At 38.3% G+C, this 25649-nt stretch overlaps 1 protein-coding gene across 2 annotated transcripts in view; it reads right to left on the bottom strand.

The window, feature by feature from the left end:
• The window catches only part of tenm1 (teneurin transmembrane protein 1), a 232428-nt gene that overhangs the window by 188807 nt on the left and 17972 nt on the right, over positions 1-25649 (bottom strand). For both annotated transcript variants that reach the window (XM_077531385.1, XM_077531386.1), the window contains exons 2-3: positions 22243-22516; positions 15317-15655 (exon numbers count right to left, since the gene is read on the bottom strand). In XM_077531385.1, the coding sequence (XP_077387511.1) occupies positions 15317-15655; positions 22243-22459 (556 nt within the window). In that variant the 5' untranslated portion in view covers positions 22460-22516. The remainder of the gene's footprint in view (positions 1-15316; positions 15656-22242; positions 22517-25649) is intronic.

The following is a 25649-nucleotide window of genomic DNA, read 5'->3' as shown; positions in this document are numbered from 1 at the left end:
GACCCGTTGGGATGTTTTGGGGGGCCCTCCATATAAGTCAAAATACATCAAACGTGAAGGTGATGTCTTACACCAAGCTGCCAAGCCTCATATTAACAAATGCATATCTTCAGGGAGTGGCGGTTTAGCATTTAGCACATGCATACATCACATCAACGTCACTGGACAAAAGCAGCCCATTTATATTGCTGACAGCTCGGCCGAGGCCAAAATCGTGCAAGCTGGAGCGTTTCCGTATACTCGTGCATGCGTGCACGCACGGTTGTGTGTGCAGACGGATGCAGCGAGGAAAATAAACATTATCGAGAGAGGCGGAGTGCTCGGAGGCAGCGTGAAAGCCAGACCTGGAGGAATTTTCAGTTATTTACATATGCAGATTTCCAGTGACCCCAGATCCCTTCCCTCATCATGAGAAACCAATTAAAACTCCCCTCATTTCATGTTTACTTTAATTAACCCGACCAATTAATGGGTTTTCCAAAGTCCTATTGCTTGATTTTTCAATTAAGCATTTCATGCGACAAAGGTTGTTGAAACAAAGTCTCAGGTGAGTAAAAGAAGTCCATCACGGTGCAAAGTAGTAGCAAATAATTGCTGCGTGCGTTTTGTTTCATCTTCTGTTTTTCTTAGTTTGGCTTGTTTCTAGATGTAAAGTACAATTTGCAATTTGAAAGTACGCATGGATTATTATTGTTTTTTCTCACTCACTCACTCTCTCACTCACTCACTCACTCACAGTAAGCTTACGTGTGTGAATGAGTGAGTGAAGAAAAAAATAATCCGTGCGTGCTTTCAAATTGCCGCCTGAGTGACGTAACGCAGCCGACATGTTCGCCCGGCCCCGTTTGTGACACGCCCCCCCCGCTCTGCGATTGGCTGGAGGGGTGTAAACACTGTCTTTCCACAGAACAGTCCCGCTGTTTACAAAACAAACACAAAATGATGGCAAAATACAGGCTGGGGGTGTGGGGGTTTAGGACAAAATCACCCCCCACACGTTAAGAAAAGCCCAGATCTGTAAATTGAGAATTAGTTTGTTTAAATCCTGTATTTAAAAAGTGCATTTTCCTGAGTGAAACCGGCAGACTTCGCCTTTAATAAACAGTAATCAGGGGGAAAAAATAAAAAATGCTTTTTGTAATACAGTTTAATGCAACATTAAAATAAATCTGATTAGTCAATGAATCTATTGAATAATCGATATAAATGAATCGCTTGAAAAAATATTAAATCGTGACAGCATTACATTCTGATCAACTTTTGTGTTTGTGGAATAGCAACAAAGCAGCAGTTTTGAAAGTGTGGCCTCGGTTATGTTGGTTTGCATTTGCGCTACGTCAGTAAATGTCACACAGTAATATAACTTTGGTGAAATTATGAAGTGAACCACTATCAATATTCCCCCTGATTTCTAAGCCGTGGTGGACCACTTTTTGCTAACTGTGATTAGCTCATTCACTCGCCGCCATTTTCACATTTCGCAATCGCATTCGGCTGTTTTTCCTGGATTTTGACTGATTTTGCAAGGCCCAAAGAATATTGTGTTATTTTGCTATAAAAGCATGGAACCTATCAGAAGAAAGATTAAAGTTTCTTCTTTCATCAGGAAAAAAAAGTATGTTTCTATCTGTTTCCGTTTTGTAGTAATTGGCATTAGAAGAGAGCTAAGTTTCATCAGTTTTCACAAATCTATTCAAAATTGTAATTGAGCTTTTTTTTTCTCCATGGCCCTAGTTGATCTCCTTTGCTCTGCTGCCACCTGCTGGCCGTTTGTGTAATAACTACCATTTCTGCAACCGTTCTTTGCAGTTGAGAGGCTGCATCAAAGCCTTCTGTATGCTCTAGCATAAAAAAATAAAATAAAAAATAAAAAAAAAACGTAGAAATACGTCTTTGGGACACTTAGAGCATTAAAAAAACGTATTTATACGTTATTGGGAGTAAATGAGTAAAAAAAATAATGGATGACAACCTTTTTTCTCAACAACTTTCCTCCATTACGTCAGATGAAAACAAGTCCGAGGAGGATTTTATTTTTTTTTTATATCATCAGTCCTTTCACAGAAACATCTCAGATGAGCAAAATAGGAGATGGAAATGCTCTATTTAATTTGTTTTTTTGTTGTTGTTTTTTTCCCCCCCATCCTGATGCCATTTCCTTCTCAATCCAGTTAGGTCGTCAAAAAAAAAGCTTCTTTCAAAACTCACTCCTCCAACACCATCGCCACCCCTCAGCAAAGAGTGCGTGTGTAGGTTTCGGAGAGCATCACGAGCGTGTGACCAAACACGCACCTCCGTGTCCTCCGCCCCCCCCCCCCAGCCGGGCTCACTGTAAACCACTCTGGTTTCCACTAATCTCTCAGCACACTGACGAAGCTATTGTTCCTTTTTTTTTTTTTTGGGCTTTCAGCGTTTTCGTGTGCCACTCACCCCGCTCTCCGCTCGTATTAATATGCTAAAAGCGCTTCGAGCTAAAACAGTTCAAGGCCCGCTTATGCTATTGTTTATTTAAAAACTCTCACCTCCTCCGCTGTGTAGGTGATTGTAGCGCTTATGAGCTATACGTCCGCTCAGCAGACTGAGCCCTGAGATGTTTCTATCGCACACTTGATGTATACAGGCAGCCTGTAGGCAGGCGGCGGATAGCATGAAATGAAAGCCGCGACTGATGTTCTGATTCAATGACTGTTGCCATGGCAGCGAGATGATAATGGGGTAGGGTGTTTGAATTCGCACACACACGCAGGGATGGCAAGAGTTTGGGGGGGGGGGATGCCAAAAAAAAAAAAAGAGGGTCTTCTCTTCTCACACATGAACACAAAAGCCAAGCAAATGGCCATCAAGCAACAGTGCAGTCCAGTAACCCTTCGTTTGGACCACTGGACTGTAAAGGTCCATCATTAGGACAATGGGGGTTTGTCTGTGTTTTTTTTTTTTTTTTTTGCTTAAAACTCTTTGACTGCCACGCGTTATAAAAACAAAACAAAAAAAATCCACAGTGCCAGCCGCTTTTGAGCATTTTAACTCATCTTTCAATAGTACATATACAATGTGGCTACTAAATGAAAGATCGCATTCCATTCATCGGAATTTTACTAATCATTATTAAACGTCTTTGGCAGTGAAAGAGTTAAGAGAGAGCTCAAATACATGTAAATTTATACTCATTAACTCATTTGCTCTCAATAATGTGTAAATACGTTTTTTTTATGTTTCAAGTGTCCCAAAGACGTAATTATATGTTTTTGTTGTTGTTGTTTTTTTTAATGCTAGAGCATACAGAAGGCTTTGATGCAGCCTCTCAATGGCAAAGAACGGTTGCAGAAATGGTAGTTATTACACAAATGGCCAGCAAGTGGCAGCAGAGCAAAGAAGATCAACCAGGGCCATCGAGAAAAAAAAAGCTAAATTACTTCCAATTTGAAATAGATTTGTGAAAACTGATGAAACTTAGCTATCTTCTAATGCTTATTTCTGCAAAACTGAAACAGATAGAAACATACTTTTTTTTCCTGATGAAAGAAGAGACTTTAATCTTTCTTTTGATCGTTTCCATGCTTTTATAGCAATTGAACACAATTTTCTGTGGGCCTTGCAAAATCAGTCAAAATTCAGTAAAACAGCCGGGAGCGAACGGGATTGCGAAATGTGAAAATGGCGGCGAGTGAATGAGTTAATTCACCTAAAACCTAATAAAAATCCCATTACCCTTCACCTTAACCGGATACTTCAGAGTCTCGCCAGAGTCGTGAGGTTACGACGGTCAGGAGACCAGAGGAAAGGTCAAAGTTAAGAAGGATAAATCAAAGTAAAATCCAGCACCAACCAAACACTTCCTGCCTTCCACATGGTTACAAAGTTAGTCTTACGCCAACCCCAGAAACCTCTAAATTCCAACAAATTAAAGAGATCTCAAGAGACCAGAGGAAAAACTAAAGAGAGGAAGGAGGGAAGGATAGATGAGGCAAGAGTGAGATCCACAGAAACCAGCACGTCCAGTCCATCAAAGTTCCTGTAAAGGTCCATCATAAGGACAACGGGGGTTTTGTCCGTGCTTCTGACAGCATCGCTAACAATGCGACGAGACCGTTGCCAAGAGTCAAACCTCTGCTCTACTATCCGACAAATGGCCGATGACGGAAGCTCAGCGGCTACTCCTTGGACGCCCGATCGGCAGGTTCAATAAAAAGCGCTTTCTGGCTCCAGCGGACGGGTTTTATAGTGTTTCCTCTGGCCAAGCACGGCACCTGGGTTAAGTTGATCATCTCTCACTCTAGTAAAATAGCCAGGGGAGTCTGTGTACCACTAGATCAACCCCACAACTTAAAGACCCTAAACGTTACAGCTCAGATGATCGATATGGCACTGAGCAATGTTCTTTACGAGCTAATAGACAAATCCATTACCGCAACCCCCCCCCCAGGGCCTCGGGAAGGCAAAAAGGGAGTTTGAGCATGTGGCCGTTTGTCTGCTGTTGCCACTTAGGCTGCCACTCACACGGGCACGGATGCACACAATCACGCCAGGGAAGTTAAAAGATATCGCGGGTGGAACGGGAGCGACGTTTGATTGGCACATCCGCGGATGTCTTCATCTCTGAGGGCATCGCAAGATTCACAACTCGAGAAGGTCATCGCGAGCGGCCAAAAAAGAAGAATAGAGATAGGCCGATAAGATTTTTTTGGGCCCGATACCGATGCCAATTATTAGTAGTGAAGGATGCCGATAACCGATATTTGGAGCCGATATTCATGTTCACTAAAAAGGGACATCAAAATTTGGAATAAATACAAACTCCAGCTCTTATCTTTTTTTATTTTTTTTATTTTAAAGCACATGTTTATTGAGCAACTTTTAGGGTTAGTAAAATATTTTTAAGGTTTTTTTTTGTTTGTTTTTTTTTCAAAATCTTAGTGAATAGACAAATTCTGGGATCTCCCAGGTGCAGTAGCATGTTTTCAAAAGTTACCTTTTTACTTATCTTAGTTTTAATTTAAATCAAAAACAGAAGGTGCAGAGAGTTCCCAGGGTCAACAAAAATTAAAATAAAAACTTTTTTTTTTTAAATTTACATTTAAATTAGTTCCCTGAAGTTAACACTTAAAAAATAAATTAAAAAAATAATAAAAAAGGATCTATTATCGGCCATATGATTCTTCAAAATGGCCGATGCCGATGTTTCTCAAAATGCTGAATATCGGCGCCGATAATTGGTCTATCCCTAAAGAAGAATCACGTCTTCGAAATGTCATAAGAGGGAGAAACATGTGAAATCCTTCTCAATCGCGCTGCTTAACGAGACTTATCTGACATTTCCGGATAAGAGCGCTTACATGAAATATTTGTAATTCCCTCTCTGTCTAATTAGGAAGTCTGTAGTCGGAATCATTCTGTGCCATAAAGAAGTGAAATCGGGAACATCAGATTCCCAACTGACATGCTGCGTATTCCTCTTGTCTTTTTTTCACCAAATAGTATCACGTAATCGGACTACTAACTAACGAGTTCATTAATTGGTAATGCTTGTCTGAGTGCTTCTTTGTGTTGTCTGTTTAAGCCGTATGTGGCCTCATTAGAACTGTAAGGTCAGTTTAGGTTTTTTTTACTTTTCCCTAACCTAACCTAAGCTAACCTTCTCCAACTCATAATGGCTAATAATAATGAAATGAAGAGGCAGTAGGCGGGGTTACACCCTGGACTGGTTGCCAGCCAATCGCAGGGCACACAGAGACGAACAACCATCCACACTCACAAGCACACCTAGCGACAATTCGGGGCACCCAACTAACCTGCCATGCATGTCTTTGGAATGTGGGAGGAGACCGGAGTACCCGGAGAAGACCCACGCGGGCACGGGGAGAACATGCAAACTCCACCCAGGAAGGCCGGAGCCTGGACTCGAACCCGAGTCCTCAGAACTGGGAGGCGGACGTGCTAACCACTCAACCATTTTTGGTCCCCCATTTTAGTTTATTTGTTTTGAGGGGCGCATGCATCATGGACTTGTCAAAACTCGTGGATGGATATTTTGGTGTGAACTTTCTTTTTCTGACTGCCACTTCCAATTTCCTCTGCACTTTTCCTCAGGGAGAAAAAACAAACAAAAAAAAAACAGTGCAGGTTGCACTTTGTTGTCCATTCACATCTGTGGTAGCTTTTTGTCTGGCAGTCCTCCAGCATTATAAAATAAAAAATAAAAAAAAATAAAAAATGTCAAATTAAAACTGTAGTCACAACAAAAACAGCTGTGGACTTTTCCAGCAGATAAAATGTTGAGAGTGGTCATCATACCACAAATTTTCAGAAAGTACGACACAAACTGGCAAAGAATCCTCAAACAAAAAAACAAAAAAATTACCATGTGCTTTATTGTGAGAGTTTCTGGGGTGTGAACATGGCAATATTCTGAAAAAGGTCCTAGTTCTAGGCTAAAGTTCCTGCATGGTGAAATTACCTATACAGGACTGTCTTGGAAAATTAGAATATTGTGATAAAGTCCATTATTTTCTGTAATGCAATTAAATAAGCAAAAAATGCCATACATTCTAGATTCATTACAAATCAACAGAAATAGTGCAAGCCTTTTATTGTTTTAATATTATTGATTATGTTTTTTTTTTTACTTGGTCTGAGGAAATATTCTAATATTTTTGAGATATGATATTTGACTTTTCTTAAGCTGTAAACCATAACCTGCAATATTAAAATAATAAATTGATTTGTAATGAATCCAGAATGTATGGCATTTTTGCTTATTTAATTGGATTATAGAAAATATGGACTTTATCAAAATATTAAAATTTTCTGAGACAGTCCTGTAGCAGCTCAAATATATACAGTATATACATCCTAGAATATTTGGTTAATTTCGCGTAACAAGTTTCACCTCGATAACACGCTTTTTTTTATTATTATTGTCAACCCTTATTTTACAATTCCAGTAACTTTTCACTATTCGAACGATCATTCTATTTTCCTTTAGCTGTCTTTTTCAGATTGCTTTCTTTTGTGAATAATGTTGACGACTTTCTGCAATAAACAGTTTCACAGTCTCATATTTGTGAGCTATTAACATACTTACAGAGTTTATGTGTCTGCCTGACTCAAATCGATAGCTTTAAGGAGTTTTAGAGATTTAGATTGACGCTTGTTCACAGATTGTATATCAGTGAAGCTCACATTTAACTGTTTTTTTTTTTAAATGTTGAGATACTGTTCGTTAATTCAGGGATGCTCTACTGGTCCTTTTCTGTGACTGTGAAAAGTTGTGTGTTGTTGCAGGGTGTAGTCCACCTTTTTGTCCAAAGTCAGCCGAGATAGGCTCCAGCTGTCCATAAGCATGAAGTTAGTTATAGGTTGATGTTGTTGTTGTTGTTGCTAATGAACATGGTTTGAGAAATCACTACGTGCAATAAGAACATGTGGCAAAACATTCTTTAAAGTGCAATTAACTCATTCACTCCCAGCCATTTTCACAGAAGCAGTTCCGCTGTTTTACTGGATTTTGACTGATTTTGCAAGGCCCACAGAATATTGTGTTCAATTGCTATAAAAGCATGGAACAGACCAAAAGAAAGATTAAAGTCTTTTCTTTCATCAGGAAAAAAAAAGTATGTTTCTATCTGTTTCCGTCTTGCAGCAATTAGCATTAGAAGAGAGCTAAGTTTCATCTGTTTTCACAAATCTATTTAAAATTGTAAGTAATTGAGCTTTTTTTTCTACATGGCCCTGGTTGAGCTCCTTTGCTCTGCTGCCACCTGCTGGCCGTTTGTGTAATAACTACCATTTCTGCAACCGTTCTTTGCAGTTGAGAGGCTGCATCAAAGCCTTCTGTATGCTCTAGCATAAAAAACAAAAACAAAAAAACGTATAATTACGTCTTTGGGACACAACATTAAAAAAACATACTTACACGTTATTGGGAGCAAATAAGTTAAAATAAATGCATATATGTTAAAATTGTGGTCTCCAAGTGATTTTTGCAGAAAATCAAGTTTGTCCATTTTCATTTGTCGTCTTTTTTTACTCGGCGACACAAACGACATGACGTGAAACGTGTCAATATAAGCCAATGCTTTTTGAGCGCCACTGCCCTCATTTGACCGTGATTGCTAACCTGGGAATGGTAAATAGCTGAAGCAATTTCAAAACCAATTTTTACACCCGACCATTATCTGCAATCGACGTCTGAAGTGGAACACTAAAACATATCGAGTAGGTTCATTTGGCAGGATCAAGCAAATACGAGGGGGAAGTCAAGTTTTGAGAAGAAAAATAACGGAGGCGGAAGCCAATCCGAATTAAGTGCTTACGCGAACCGAGGTAATTGCGTTGATATTTGAGAGATCCTTTCGTTTGACGGGATTCGCAGGTGTTTTATAATCTCACTGCTCGGCGGAAGAGGCATACAAAGAACAGTGTGTTCATGCCAGGAGGGCGTCCGCGCCGTGCCAAGGTGTCAGCCCAAAGAGAAGAGAACAAAAGGCGAGTCCATAAAGATAGACATTGGCCTCGAGGGAACGAAGAATGGAAAAACTGGTCACTTCATTCGCATTTTGGGAATGCTCTAACTAGGAGTGTGACGATATATCGATATCCCGATAAATCGTGATACTTTGTCTCCTGATAGATTATCGATACGTCTACGCAAGTATCGCGATATTTGGAGTTAATAACCAGCCACTATAACGGCTCCATTCTTCATGACTTATTGACCAATTACTGGGCGGGCCACTAGGGGGAGTGCCTCATAAGAGTGGTGGGAAAATGGACAGAAGTCTTCAGGCGAAGAAGACTCATAAGCTTAATTTTTTAAATTATTATTATTATATATATTATTTATTTTTATTTATTATTATTATTATTATTATTTATTTTTATTTATTATTATTATTATTATTATTATTATGACTTATATTTTACATATATTATAGACATTTGTTATATTATGTATTTATATTATTTATATTTATTTATCATTTTTTATTTTTATTATTTATTGATATTTATTTTATTGTGATTTAATTTAGCTTATTATTATTATTATTATTATTTTTTATTAGTTTTAGCATATATTATCGTGGATTTATTACCTGAGCAATACATCGATAATCGTGGTATCGTCATATCATGAGATAATCGTTATCGTGAGCCTTGCATCGCATATCGTATCGTATCATGAGGTAGCCAGAGGTTCCCACCCCAAGCTGTAACCCACATTCCGGAAGTCGTGGGGGGGGTTTTTTCTCCCACATCTCGCCGTTTCAATCCACTAGCGTCAAATATCGCCTCTCACGTCAAACTATCGCCATTGATATGCACTTCAGTGATGTGTGGCAGTCGTTTGTCTTTTACAGATGGAAGGAATTTCTTGGGTTTTCTTTCCCAAATTTGCCTCGCTTTGGTGCTATTTTTATTTTCGTAGCATCTTGCAGACACTGTCTGTCATTCGTGTCTATTCAAGGATTTCAATCAGAGTCGCTGTCTGCTGCAATGAGCGACTGTGGATGAAGGCAGAGCCAAATTATGCTGCATTGGCCTGTACTGTACATACGTAGAAATTATATTATAATCATGTTGGTGAACCTTTTATTTTTTTTGTCACCCAATGTACATGTAAATCAAATGTACCGTATTTTCCGCACTATAAGCGCACCTAAAAGCCTTCAATTTTTTTCAAAAGCTGACCATGCGCCTTATAATCCAGTGCGCCTTATATATGGATCAATATTATATATAAAAGATCCCGCCATCTTGGATAGCTAGCTAATACTAATACTTTAGCTCAGAGAAAATAACAAAACAGCTGTTTATTCAATTTGGGAGTGAATGGAGTTGTCAGAAAGCTGGTTTGTAATCGATTAATCAAGTTTGACTGACCTATCTGACTGTTTTGTTGACATTCCCTTTAGCGCAGCACCATCTAATGGATGCATAACGTAACCCCAGCCTCTACTGTAGCGACTTATATGTACCGCTGGTAAAGAATAATGAATAATAATAATAATGTTTCATCGAGCATTGATCAAAGAGAAGTAAAATTCAAGAATGTGCCTTTCATGTAAGTGTGTGCGCGATGTGTTTTCTTCAAGTCATAAATGTACCAGTACTCAAATGTGACTGAAGAAAAACTTTCTATTCCAAGTAATCAATTCATCCTAAATATGTATTCATTTCTTTGAGCAAGGGACCCAATTTGATAGGATTAGTAAGAAATGGTGTCATTATATAATGCATACCATTGATTAACTCACTCACTCGCCGCCATTTTCACAGAAGCAACCCCGTTTGCTGTTTTACTGGATTTTGACTGATTTTGCAAGGCCCACAGAATATTGTGTTCTATTGCTATAAAAGCATGGAACCTATCAAAAGAAAGATTAAAGTCTCTTCTTTCATCAGGAAAAAAAAAAGCATGTCTCCATCGTTTCCGTTTTGCAGCGATTAGCATTAGAAGAGAGCTAAGTTTCATAATTTTTCACAAATCTATTTCAAATTGAAAGTAATTTCGCTTTTTTTTCTACATGGCCCTGGTTGAGCTCCTTTGCTCTGCTGCCACCTCCTGGCCGTTTGTGTAATAACTACCATTTCTGCAACCGTTCTTTGCAGTTGAGAGGCTGCATCAAAGCCTTCTGTACGCTCTAGCATAAAAAAAAAACAATAAAAAAAACGTATAAATACGTCATTGGGACACTTAAAACAAAAAAAAATGTATTTACACGTTATTGGGAGCAAATGAGTTAAGTTAACTTAAAAACTTCACTTAAAATGTTCATGAAATAAAAATGTGCATAGATTTTTATTTTTAAGTAGCAAATATTTAAATGAGTCGCCCAAAGGGTTCATTGTAAAGTGAACAGATGTGGTGGTTGAATTGTTGTCGGACCCAAATGAATCGCGGTCCAACCCAAATCTGACGGTTCAACAAAAAGGCTCGTGGGCTTTCCTCTGGTCGTAACGCTGCGTGTGCCGAGTGCGTGTGCCCGTGAGAGTGTCTGTGATAAACTCCGGCTGAACCTTATTTTGTCTTTTGTACTGCCAATCTCCTCGACTCTAACGTTGCACTCTTTGTCATCAATACGGAGAGGTTGATATTTTCACGAGTTTTCCAGCAGGCTTGACTGATGCTCTGGAATGCCGACAGCCATCCTCAAGGGAGGTTTCACACTTGGACATACAATCCCCCAAAGCACAAACACACATAGCTACACATTTTTTTTTTTTAGATCACATATACATAAAAGAATGCTACGGAAGCGTATTGCATTCACTTGAAATAAAAAATAGTAATCTCCTGTTTTTCTGACGAATGTTTTTGGGAGCTTTGTTTTATTTAGTAATTTTTTTGTTGTTGTTTTTCTGAATATTTTTATTTTTTTTGTCATAAAAAAAATTATTCTAAAAAACAGAAAGAAAAAAAAATATTACTCCGAAAAACAGGGGGGGGGGGGGGGGGATTACTCAGAAAAACAGGGGGAAAAAACATTATTAAAAAAAAAATAGAAAAAGAAATTATTCCAAAAAACAGAGCCCCGACTTCCGTTTTTCTGAGTATTTTTTTTTTTTATGTTTTTCTGAATATTTTATTTATTTATTTTATGACAGAAAAAAAAAATTCAGTAAAACCGAAAAAAATATTCAGAAAAACAGAAAAAATATTACTCAAAAAAACAAAGCTCCCCCAAAAAATTTGTCAGAAAAAAAAGTTTTGTTTTGTTTTGTTTTGTTTTGTTTTTTCCCCAAATGAACGCAGGCAGGCATGTATTGAATTTTAAAACGAAATCTTTCCCTTTGTCTCCTCTATTTTCCTCTTAAGACATGCACCGACAACACATTCACTGACAAAATTTACTTGCCACCTTCAATCAGACGAAGACCAAATGGATTTCTGCCAGTTTTAAGCTGACATCATTAATGGATTTGGGAGGGGGGGTCGTGCTTTGAAGACAAAGGGAGAGCAAGGTCTGTCAGACTTAAAATGCACTTTCGTTTAGGCAGCAATGTAAGCTGTACAACAAAATATTTTTTTAGCAAGTGGCTCTTTTATTATCAACGCAAACAGGGCAGCGTATTAAACTTTGTTTTGGAGAGAAGTGTGACATCCATAATGTATTTCCTATTAGAGGATTCCACGCATGGACACACCTGGCCACGTGTCACAGTGGGATGGACAGGAAGTGGATGAGAATGAATGAGAGCAGAGGAAATAAAGGTTGCCGAGTAACAGATAGCAATTCAAGAGCGGGGCGGGGCTAAAAGTATGAGTCAAAGGAAACAGAAGGAAGGGATTGAACGTGCGTGTCGGGTTCAGGAAGTCGCTGCTGGACATTTAGTCCTTCCCGTGACACATGAAATCCACACATAAACCAGCTTTCATGGTTTTTAAAAAACACCATTGGAGCGAAGTCATCGGAAGGTGCTTTTCTATTGGTTGCTGCTAGATGATGTCACTTTTATGTGACATACTTTCAAATGTCATTATTCTGGTTTAGATCAAAATAAACCTACTCAAAATTACATTTAAAGTCATCCGCAAAGTCTCATGTATTAAATTAATTTACCAAAGACTAAAACGAAGGAAATTTTTGCTGCAATTATAGTTTATATTTAGTTAGTTTTGGAAACATAAAGTGTAATTTCAGTTAGTTTTCGTTTTTTATAAAGTATTTTCGTTTTTTGTTTTTTTTTGTTTTGTTAAGGAAATTGTTTTTTGGATTTTAGTTGTAGTTATTTAGTTAGTTTTCGTAAACTAAAATAACCTTTAATCGCACTTGTATTAAAATTAAATGTATTATAAATATTTTAACTGAGTCAAATGACATTTTTAGCATATGCCGCGGGCCACTGAAAAATGGACGGCGGGCCGAAAATGGCCCCCGGGCCGTAGTTTGGACACCACAGCATTACAGCAATGAAAAGTTCATATTTTGTCTACAATTAATTTGATACTTTCATTATTTTTCACGTACAATTGGTACCTTTTAAAAACACATTTTGCAACTTGCTGTCGACTGAAAATGACATCACAAGGGCTCGGCTGACCAATCACAGCTCACCTGTCATGTGACGTTCACAAGTTGAGCTCCTGCATGCCTATCTGTCATTCTCCTCTTTTTGACCCCGGATAAAGATGGCGGGGACTCATCTCAAATGATAATTTTTTTTTTTTTTGGTCCATATGCACACAGCCATCACAAATTGATTACCGTGTAACGCGCCGAGCACTTCCACTCCCTCCCTCTCGTTCGCTCCTCTTCCGCTGTGTGATTTTGCATTAGGCCAACTCCATTTCCAATCAGGCTGTCATTAAAGTGCACCTCTGGGTGCATCCCAAACAACAACAAGCACGCCCTAAAAAACACTTCCTGCGTAATTTCCGTCTTATTCCACTCCACTTCAGCCCTCTTTGCTTAACATAGTTTCCCCCTTTTTACCTATTTTCCCCATCAACCCCTCATTCTTTGCATTCACATTCTAGTTATACCATTACATTACCATTTGTATTATCTCATTAGCATTTTTTGTTCACACTGTCTCTACATTTTTTCCCATCCTCTTCATCATTTTCAGCCTCTTCCTTTATGTTATCCTCAGCCTACTGAATATGTTCCACTTTTTTCGCAGCACATAAACAGGCAGTGCCCTTGGGGAGGAGTTGGAGAGCTCCGTCTTTGTTTGCGCCGCACCTCTAACTAACTCTCCATCTGCGGGGAGCCAAGCCCGCCAGTGCGAGACAGATAGCTGGCTCAATTCCAAACTCCTTTTCCAAGTTGGACTCGTTTCTTTACCTTAACCTCGCAACGTCTCTCTCTCTCTCTCTCTCTCTCTCTCCTTCCTGGATGAAGCCCTCCCTCGGAGACAAATGTCAGCTGCCGACAGTCGCCAAGTTACTGAAGACGCATGATCTAATGATTAACTCATTCACTTCCAAAAACGTATTTATACGTTTTGTTTTTTTCTTAGGTTTTTGTATGCTGGAGCATTATGGAGGCTTTGATGCAGTTTCTGACCTGATGAGGTCGCTTAAAGCAATGGTAGTTATCCAAAAAATAAAAAATAAAAAATGGCCAACAGGTGGCAGCAAAGTATGAGATCAGGCAGGGCCATGTTGCAACAAGCTCCTTTTCCCAGTATTTTCAACAGGTTTGTGAATAATGATGAAACTTAGCTAATTCTATTGCTAATTGATGCAAAATGTAAAAACAGATACAAATATACTTTTTTCCTGATGAAAGAAGAGACTTTAATCTTTTATGGGTGTGAATTGCCTCGTACCTGACGATTCGATCCGTCTCCCGATTCATAGGTCACGATTCGATTTGATACCGATTAATCCTGATATGAATTTACGTAAGTAAGTAAGTAAGTATTAAGTGGATTGTTGCGATTTTTTTTACTCAGATTTAGAAAATATCATTCAGTAAACTTATACATGTACACTGTAAGATTTGTATGAAAATTTATTATTTATTGATCTGAAAACTTCAGTCTTATAACTGTAAACAGGTTGTAACATTTTTTCATGTTTGAACAGCGTTGAAATAAAATATTAAGACTTAATGTTTCATTAATGTAATATATAAGTTAGACGTTTTTTGAATATTTTTCCATCAAAAATGGATGTTAAAAAATCGATTTGGCTGCCTATCGAATCGATTCGAGAATTGTGTGCTGTAATATCCCGATATATTGCCGAATCGATATTTTTTAACACCCCTATAATCTTTATTTTGGTAGGTTCCATGTTTTTATCGCAATAGAACGTGAAAATGGCTGGGAGTGAATGAGTTAATAGTCCTGAACAAAAAAAAATAAAAAATGAGCCAAATCTGTTTCAGGTTTTCAGGGGCTAGCCGATCCTCTCCAAACCATCTGAAGTGGGTGTTCATTATTAGACTGCTAAAAAAAAATCCTCCCTCGGTTTAGGGTGCAAGCTGAGGCTGAATGACCAAATAGCAAATACTCATCATTTCACCACATAAAAGAGCCATCAAAGAAAGACGAATTTAAGCAATAGCAAGACTCGGAAAACAGACTTTCGGTCTTATAATTGCTTAAGGCTATAACTCAAGCCAAGAAAAGTGTTTGATGTTTTCATATTGTTTCAAAATGGATTTATATTCTATTCAATACGAACTGTGAAGGTGCATTGAAAATGCAGTTATGGAGAAAATTACAGAAGTTGCTGGCTTTCAGACTGCTTACATGCGCGGTAATGCGCCGTCAAATGTGCGCCGCGCTGTGCGAAATTTTCTATCTCCTCTGGCTTTGATGGACAATCTCCTTATCGAGTGTGAAAAGAGGTTTTATCGCTCACCATTATCGGGCTCAGATTTCCTGTCATGCTCGGTGTCGGTGAGAGACAGGGCAGAGTTGGCGCGGCTCGTCAGGCAGGAGCTCTGCTCAGACTTCAGACCGCGCATCCACATGTGCTGCAGGCCGTGAGCGGGCGACGGTTCCACTTCCGGCTCGGTGTCCACGTCGGAAGCGACGCCCAGCGAGTAGCCGCGGCCGCGGATGTGAGCGGTGGGTCCGACGCATAACGCTTCCTCCTCCTCGTCACGATGATGATGCTGCTGCTGCTGCTGCTGCTGTTGTTGCGCTTGATGGACGAAGTCCGGACTCCTCATCTGACCGGCCTTGCAGAAATCTAAATCTACAGGAAGGGAGATGCGGAGACAGATTGGGAGCTTGAAGACAGCAAATCCTCTAATACTGTGGGCTTGTTTGTTCTTTGCTTGCGCGGCTTTGGTGACCAGGTGTTGATAGACAAACCAAGCACTGGGGAACATACATGCCTCATATTAAAAAGATTTCGATAGTACTGAGCAAAGTATAGGAAGCAAACCTGCCCACTGAAATTTTGGGGACAGAAATTGACACAAAAACATTCATAAATCATGTCGAAACTCTCCCAGTCATAAAGAAGCTATTACAAATAGGAAACTAATTCCACATGTCCTTTCATTATTCTATTTCTGAAGGCTTTTGTAAAAAAAATCAGTATAATACTGTACATCGATTTCATTGATGTTCTTTCAAAATTATGTGGTCAACAAAGGTTGAAGTAACATGACGCTGATTCTGTCACTGTACCCTGTTTCTGTTACTCAAATTATTTGGATATGTTGTACTTACAGGGCAGTTTTGACCTCTTAAAGTGCTCTCCCGTTGATGTTAAGAAAAACAAATCTGGTCAACAACGTAATTAGAATGTGTTAGTTACTTCTGAGCACATCCCAATATAAGCAGTTAAACCAATTATATTATTATTACTGTATTTTCACGACTATAAGGCGCACCTAAAAGCCTTCAATTTTTTCAAAAGCTGACCATGCGCCTTATAATCCGGTGCGCCTTATATATGGATCAATATTGAGCCGCAACAGGTCTCGCTGTCAAGACGCTATCGGTGACCCTGCACGATCGGTGACGCGCATGCGCGGAAGATCCCGCCATCTTGGATCGCTAGCTAAAAGTAATACTTTACCTCAGAGAAAATCATAAAACAGCTGTTTATTCATTTTGGGAGTGAATGGAGTTGTCAGAAAGCTGGTTTGTAATCTATGCATAAAGTTTGACTGAGCTATCTGACTGTTTTGTTGACATTCCCTTTAGCGCAGCACCATCTAATGGATGCATAACGTAATCCCAGCCTCTACTGTAACGCCTTATAGATGGAAAAACGTTTGAAAATATGTCATTCATTCGCCTTATAATGTGGTGCGCCTTATAGTGTGGAAAATACGGTATTATTATTTACATTTTCTCTCAAAAAGATGTTTAAAAATTCAGTTGAGTTGTACAGGTGACATTGTCAGATTGATGGTGGAAAATGTTTAGAAATTATTTATCTTGGTTCCACATTTTTTTCCATCACAAAAGTCTGGCATTTGAACAGGGGTGTGCAGACTTTTTATATCCACTGTATCGTACTCTTTGTGATCATCAAGTGGAAATAAAATAGTAAAACATTTTTATTTTTTTCATTATTTTTTTATTATTTGCATAAAGATTTTTTTTATGATTATATTGACCAATATTAGGATTGCAGTACTTATTTTATTTATTTTTATTTTTTTTGCAGAGTACTTTTTAATTAATTTATTTATTTTTGTACTCATCGTCAAGTAATTACTTGGACTACTTTTTACTTTTACTGGAGTCATAATATTCTAAAGTATAATTTTTTGGCGAATCTACCTCTCACTCAGTTTTTGAAGAATTGCATTTTTTTGAGGAATGGCCCCAAAGTCACACACAAATACACAAAAGAAAATTAAAATGAATGTAGATTATCATATAATATATAATAGAATTATGAAGACTCAGTGGAGTTTGATGGGTGAAAACGCCAGCCTTGATTTTCCTGGCTGCATTTGCAATGCAGCCGCATCCTGTTCTTGACTACCTGATGTGTGTTATTGAACTTGAGATGTATTGAACTGCTGCTCAAACAGAGCACTGATCTCATCTATATTCTCCTTGGTGGGGTGAGGAGATCAGATAAAGATCAAACCTTATTAATATTGACTCAGACTGAGGGAAAAATTGAGCCTCGCATGCTTTCAGGTATTCGAACGCCCTCCAATCCCGAGAATCAAGCCCGTTATCTGAGAACATCAGATAAACTGTGTTAGCTCTTCGGTTACACCTCAATTCAATTCAATTCAATAGAGATATTCTTTTTTTCTTCTTCTTCTTTTTAAGATGAAGAATAATTTCGATGCAGCTGAGTAAAATGTCTTCCTTCCTTCCTCTGCTTTGTCCGTTGTTTCGAATGCGCATGTGGAAGAAGTGGAGTCGGTGTAATTTAAACGAAATTGCGGCACAAACTGAAATCCAAAATTACTGAAGACATGTAGACTGCAGATGAAAGGATGATTTTGTACTTCTGTTTTTAGACTATTTGTTCCTAAATTGACATAGTGCAGTGCTTCTCAATTATTTTTCTGCCATGAGTGTAAGAAGAAAACATCTCGCCCCCCCCTCCCCGCGCGACTATAAATAGTATCATTTGTCTATAAAATTGTTATAAGCACACCTCTTGCATAACACTGTATCCGTATTAATGTATAAGAGAATAAAAAAAAAGAAAGAAATATGGACCAAATTACAACAAAGAATAGCTTTATTAACTGTAACATAAAAGATTTAAAGTGCATCTGAAATTCAAAACTAAAATTAAATTCTTAATTAAACTATAAACATATCAAACCATATGATACGGAAAAATAAAATTAGATAAAATCAATAAATAATAATGCATTCAAACTGATCACCAACATTAACTCAAATAACTTTAACCAGCAAAACAAAAATAAATAAAATAATTTGTGCTGATTTTTTGGGGGGTTTTTTTTGTTTGTTTTTTTGCTGTGTGCAAAGCGCGCATGCTCAGTGCAAACAAAACCCCTACACCACCGAGCGAATGCTCCCTGCCATAATGAGAGCGCTACTGCCCCCTAATGTAGTGGAGGTGCAATTGCACTTTATTCTAGGACAGTAAAAAAAAAAAAAAAATCTAAATAAAAAAGCATGTTTCCCGAGGTCAAACGCACCCCCCCTTGATGGAGCCTCGTGCACCCCTGGGGGGGTCCGCCTCACTATTTGAGAAGCACTGCCATAAATGAAAGTATTTGCAGTCATTTCCTCTGGAATTGGGAAAAAAAAAGCTATATCGAATTTGGTTATAAAGCAAAAAAAGAAATCATATTCAGTTCAGTCCTTGATCTAACTGAGACAATCACATTTACATTTTGTTTGTTCAAGAGTGCAATTTCCACAATGAATGTGCGGAGGGCTTGTTCCACTTGATTATGTTTGATTCACTCACTTAAAGCTCTCTAAATAGCACCATCTTGCTGTCCAGCTGCCATAATTCAAATGAAGGAAACTGGAGTCGGTTTAAATATGACACACTCGTCTGCTTAGGCCTCATTTAACACGTGTCGCAATAAGCACAAGAACAATATTTATGTTTATGTTGTCCTCCAGCCAATCAGTGAACAACGTTAATGGCGCAAATGAAAAAGTTATGATGAAACATAGTGAAAGATGAACATACTTTACATGATGCATGTGTTCTATAAAAGATGCTGTTTTCAAAATAATGGACCCGACTCAGAGTAATAAACTTATTACTTTTGTCCACACATACATCAATGGACATTGCTGCCACGCAAGGCACTGCCAAGTCCACTGGGAGCAAATCTGGATTCATTATCTTGCTCAAGGACACTTGAGCTACATGGTCAAATTCGAGGATCGAACCCACAACCTGCAGGTTTGGAGATAACCGCTCTACCACGAAGCCATGTCCATCCATCCATCCAATTTCTTGACTGCTTATTCCTTACAAGGGTCGCGGGGGGTGCTGGAGTCTATCTCAGCTGGCTTTGGGCAGTAGGCGGGGGACACCCTGTTTTTCACACATGGCCAGGAATCGTATTTACTTAGATTATCTTTGCTTGATATTTTAATTCGTTGGATGTCAGACTAAATTGGGGAGAAACTAGAAAAAAAATTGAGTAAAATACTTTTTTAACGGTCAAAATTACCGTCTACTGTAAAGGAAATAGAAAAAGGAACAGAAAAGAAAAGCAGACTCATACATGACAGGAAATGTGAATAATATGCTTTGGGAATGAGATGAATTGGCTGATCTCTGTCATCCATTAAAAATGTCACTGGAGGCGATGTCCCCCTTCCCTTAACAGTTGGTTACTTCGGCAGGCTCTACTTTATATAACTCTGTTGCCCAAAGACGAACAGATGTGCTTCATATTACCAGCCATCATTGACATTTGAGAGGCTGCGTTAGGGGGATCGTTTGCACCCGACCATATGATGAGGTGCATGTCATCACTATCATATGGTACACTAATGACTAATTACTAGGGATGTAACGATATCCAAACATCACGATACGGTAATTATCACGATATTGTGGGGGGGCTTTGGCGATATTTAAAAAAGATCACAATATTGTAAATAAAAAAAAAAAAAAAAGAGCTCATACTAAAAAAAAAAATAATAGCACAATATTGTGCTTTTGTACATAATAGCAATGCTTATAAACCACCTACAATCTCTAATAACAACAGTGAGGCTCTTACTTGCTAATGCAAGCACACATCGATCGCTTCACAAGCAAATTCGGTTCCCCTTCATCTGACAATTAGCATAGATTTTAAACGTAGAAGGCCAAAACATCCCTAATGAAAATTAAATTGCACTAATAAAATAGCCACTAGAGGGTGTTAGAACTGCACAAATGGACATCAACCTGACCTTTTTAACTCATTCACTCGCCGCCATTTTCACATTTCGCAATCCCGTTCTCTCCCGGCTGTTTTACTGTATTTTGACTGATTTTGAAAGGCCCACAGAATATTGTGTTCTATGACTATAAAAGCATGGAAACTACCAAAAGTAAGATTAAAGTCTCTTCTCTCATCAGGAAAAAAAAAGTATGTTTCTATCTGTTTCCGTTTTGCAGCAATTATCATTAGAAGAGAGCTAAGTTTCATCAGTTCTCACAAATCTATTTAAAATTGTAAGTTGAGCTATTTTTCTACATGGCCCTGGTTGATCTCCTTTGCTCTGCTGCCACCTGCTGGCCGTTTGTGTAATAACTACCATTTCTGCAACCGTTCTTTGCAGTTGAGAGGCTACATCAAAGCCTTCTGTATGCTCTAGCATAAAAAAATTAAATAAAATAAAAAATAAAAAAATCTATAAATACGTCTTTGGGACACTTAGAGCATTAAAAAGACGTATTTATACATTATTGGGAGTAAATGAGTTAACAGATGTATTCCTTTTAAATATTGTGAACATGACGACGACGATATTGTGGCAGTTTTAACATCACGATATTGCCCTTATCGTGACATCCCTAGTTGTTAAACGTTGGTGAAAATCCATAAGTAGGCGGTATTTAAAACGTGAAATCACATGAATTTCTTGGCTTGCTTCGGTCACGGGTGGATAACGTTTGCTTGTTAGCATGCCGTGACGGTCTTGCCGAAAAGCAGGACGTTCGGGTGGCAGGAAGTGCGCCTATTGATCACGGCGAAGCCCGCGCAGCGCCGCAGTCCTGATGAGGTGCGGCTTCTCTCTTAACACCATACATGACCCGCATAAAGGCCATCCATCACAGCACGCTCTGGCCCATTTCTCCTCCTGTCACCGGCAGGGAAGAATTTCTTAGTGTGTATGCGTCAGCGTTAGCTCATGTGTGTGTGCGTGTGTCTGTGTGTGTAATGAAGGGTGGCGTTCCACCCCAGGTGAGGCCAAAGAGGTTCGGGGCTGACCCAGTTTAGCTGTAGGAGGGAAATATCACCTCCTTGCAGGAGAGGTAATTGGCTGCCTCCAACTGTCCTTCTGGCTCATTGTAGACTGTAATAGGTAATTCACATAGGCCCTTTTATATAAACCTGTGTGTGTGCGCGTGCGTGGGCACACGTGTGGGTCTTTGACTGCCTCTTGAGTCGCTTCTGTGAAGCTTTGAAGGTGCATTTATAAATAAATATGGAAGACCCAAACTGCCAAAATAAAAATAAAAAATAAATACATAAATAAATAAAAACTGATATAAAAATTTAATTCAAAAGTTAAATACAAAAAACAAATTTAAATAGATATAAAAAATTAAAAATCAATTTTATTTTATTTTTTAAAAGGGAAAAAAATAAAATAAAAAACTAAAAAAAACTAAAAAAATATATAAAAATAAATGTGGAAATAAACACAAAAGTAAATCTATAAGTAAAATTAAATATCAATCAAAAAATAAAAATGCTCTGCTCTCACATGTATTTATTTTATGCTGCAAACGCTCCGTTCGCCGACCCGCTCACTTGACCATTGAAATGCAGTTTGCAACGGAGCTCCGCCCAAGACACACTTAGGACCCGCCCCCTCGTTTGAATAACAGTTCATCCTGACAGAGCGTCTCCAGCATGAAATGAATGTTAATTTATTAATTGATATTTAATTGTGTTTATTTTTGTATTAATTTACACATTTAGTTTTATATGTATTTTATTTTTTTTAATCTCATATATGTATATATATATATATTTTTTAATTTCCATTTGTATTTATTTTTTGAATTACATTGTTATATACATTTTTATATTCACTTTTATTTATTTGGTTATTTATTTACCGGTATTCATTTATTTACTTTTCAGTTTTGGTCCTCCATCAATAAATGAGCATACGGATATGTGATACCTGGCTGAGCTTGGCTGTAGTTGTTCTGTCTTTCACGGTGCGAGCCAAGCGTGAGGCGCAGCTCGTGCGTGTAGTCGGGGAGGGTTTCACGTGAGGTGTACGAGCGATGGCGAGCGTGACCGTCCTCGCTCTCGTCAGACGAACTGGTGTAGGACATCTCCATTTCATGGCGGCCCTTCGACAGCGGCTGGTACGGTTTACTGTCCATCTCCTCCATGGCTTGAAGGGCATCCACTTAATCACTCAGCGCAAGCCACAATGCAGAATACGGAGTCTGTAAAAGTGAAAGTGGGAGGGGGGGGGGGGGGGGGGGGATAGGGTAAGGGTGGGTAAAGGTGAGTGAGAGAATGGAGGGGACAATGGAGAGGAAAAGTGATGAACCCGTGCAGGAAAAATGAAAGGAAGCAGGGGATTGAATGGGGAAGGTAGGAGAAAAATAGCACAAGAAGTGTGTTGTTAATACTGCAGCATCTGCTCATTCCAATTACACTCGACATTCAGAAACAGTATTTGGCCTCTTTGATATTTCACACCAAAGGTTAGTGCTAAATCAATATCCTTCGAATGGACTGCAAAGTTGGCCGGAATAAGGGCCTACGGTTTTCCTTCACGTGCTGCGATTTCGCTATTAATCTGCGACGGACGACTCTCGACAGTTTTCCGATTAATCAAAAAAAATGTGTTGCTGGGTCTCTTGTATTAATAAACACAGTGAGTCACTCGCCATTTCATTACATAATGATGAAACACTTGCAAGCCACAGAGTCATTGCCCTGCTAATTTGAGTCATCTTAAGTGACTTCTTTCAGCCGCCGTTCAATTAGTCTCGTTCCTCTTCCCACAACGTCGAACTCTTCTGCAATGTGCTTTTAACGCCAAAACTAATGATTTAAATGAGCAGGACAATGATTCGCAATGTAGAATATGTAATTACATATTATTTCATTCGTTATCATCCGTTTCAGTGGCATGTTATATGAAAAAAAAAAATGTGACGGGATGTTATGCTACAAACCAGAAGAACAGTCTGTAGCGTCTTTTCAAATATAACAATGTTATCAATTGCACGAACAACAAAAATGATTCATTAGGCCTTATAACTGCGATTGGCTGGCAACCAGTCCAGGGTGTCCCCCGCATACTGCCCAAAGCCAGCTGAGATGGGCTCCAGCACCCCCCGCGACCCTTGTGAGGAATAAGCGGTCAAGAAAATGGATGGATGGATGGATGGATGGATGGATAATGTATACTTATCCAGGAAAAAAAATTGCAATATTTTTTGGGCTGTTCACTAGTTCATCAATTAATTGACAGAATAATTGAGTATTTTAAAATTATTATTATTATTATTATTATTATTATTATTAATGAATATTTTATATTATTATTATTATTATTATTATTATTATTATTAATATTTATGAATATCTTAATAATAATAATAATAATAATAATAATAATAATAATAACGTATACTTATCCAGCAAAAAAAAAGGCAATATTTTTTGGGCTATTCACTAGTTCATCAATTAATTGACAGAATAATTGAGTATTTTAAAATTATTATTATTATTATTATTTATGAATATTTTATATTATTATTTATTATTATTATTATTATTATTATTATTATTAATGAATATTTTAATAATAATAATAATAATAATAATAATGTAGACTTATCCAGCAAAAAAATTGCAATATTTTTTGCGCTGTTCACTAGTTGCCAGGAAGAGTTCTTATGGCCCAATCATATCTGCCTCATAGTCTTGTGTTTGAATGACAAAACATCAGCATGCTGCATGCACACAACCAAATAAATATAAGCAGTGATGTATTTACGTATGAATGAATCAATATTATAATAGAATATATAAAAGAAAACTATCTGTCAAAGTGCCTGGATGTGGTGATGTTGTCCCTAATGCAAAGTCACCAGTGATTAGCTTTCAGGTACTACGGCCGGCCTGAAGTATTTCCGGCAGATATAAAGCTTCTAAATGGAGCTTGAGAGGGTCATTCCTCATAGAGACAAAGTGCCGTGGTATTGACCTCTTCAGGGAGTCCTGTAGTCCATATATCAAAGCCATTAGAGTGTGCCTGCTCAATACCTCAGAGATATGCAGCAAAGGGTCATCACCACCAGTCTGATACCGTCCAAGTATACAGTTGACCTTTTCGACCAATACAATCATGTTTTGATTCCACCTGAAAGGCTCACTTGGCCTCCTGCTCACCTTTCTCATCCCACATACACATGTCAACACAAAAGTTGGGAATGCTGTCATGCGCACAAAAACAAACAAACGTCTGCTGACCCAGTTATGAAGTCAAAAATTCATCCCACACACACGCGCCTCATCCCTCTGGACACATTCTTGTAACTTTAGATGGTTGTTAAAAACTCTGCACTTGTTTGTTTGTACAAGGGCCCGACCGATATGTATTTTTTTAAGGCAGATGCCGATACCGATTATTGGCAGAATATTAGGACTTACTGGGCTAACCTGCGACCTCGGGAATTGTATTTCGTGCCATGTCGTGGAAAAATGTGTTCAGACAAAAAATAAATAAAATCCTTGGATGTTTGCATCCTTAAATTTTGAGAAAAAAAAGTGTTTGAATCCTTGAAATATCAACTTTATAACATAACTTGAAAGGACAATGACAAAATAAAAATAAAAAAGTGAAATAAGAATAGAATAAACTAAAATAATAGCAACGACAAATACTGACTGCTCCTGTGTGTTTTGGCCTCTTGGGGGCAGTGTGGTGCCTGGCGTACACACTTAAAGTGAGTACAGAAGAAAATTGCGATTGAATTCTATTATAATAACTAGTTTTTCACTCATTGGGAAAAATTTGTGTCTTTGAGTGGTGTTCTATCATCTGTGGGTATAATTTCCCACAAGATTTGTGTGTGGAAATTCGGTATTTGAAGGTAAAACACTCCCGAAGTCGATGCTAACTTCCTGTTAGCATTTGCTAACTTCCTGTTAACGCTAGACTAGCGATGTCTTAAAAGCAAAGCGTGTTTTATACTTAAATATACAGTGGAACATGTATTTACTTTTACAGTTAACTCCAACTTCGGTGCCATTAAACAGCTTAAAGGACGCTTAGGGACAACAGAATAACATACGCTACACACTTGCTAGTTGCTAAGCAAAATGGTGCATTCGGGGTACTTTCATAGCGTGGGAAACTTCAGTTTTCTTCAATAACGTTTTAAGGGGAAAATAATCGGCCTTTTGGCCCAATTGATCGATTGTTTTGGCTGATGTTTGCAGGCCAATAATCGGCCGAATATAATCGGCAGCCTATTAATCGGCCGGGCCCTAGTTTGTACCCCCAAAAGCACATGACTCCAGCATGGATGACCAAATTTGGGAGCCCGGGATTGTGTT

The sequence above is a fragment of the Festucalex cinctus genome, chromosome 9 (assembly GCF_051991245.1).
Source record: "Festucalex cinctus isolate MCC-2025b chromosome 9, RoL_Fcin_1.0, whole genome shotgun sequence".
NCBI classification, from domain to species: domain Eukaryota; kingdom Metazoa; phylum Chordata; class Actinopteri; order Syngnathiformes; family Syngnathidae; genus Festucalex; species Festucalex cinctus.
Note: the sequence above shows the minus strand (reverse complement) of the source record. Positions and strands in the feature narration are given on the sequence as shown.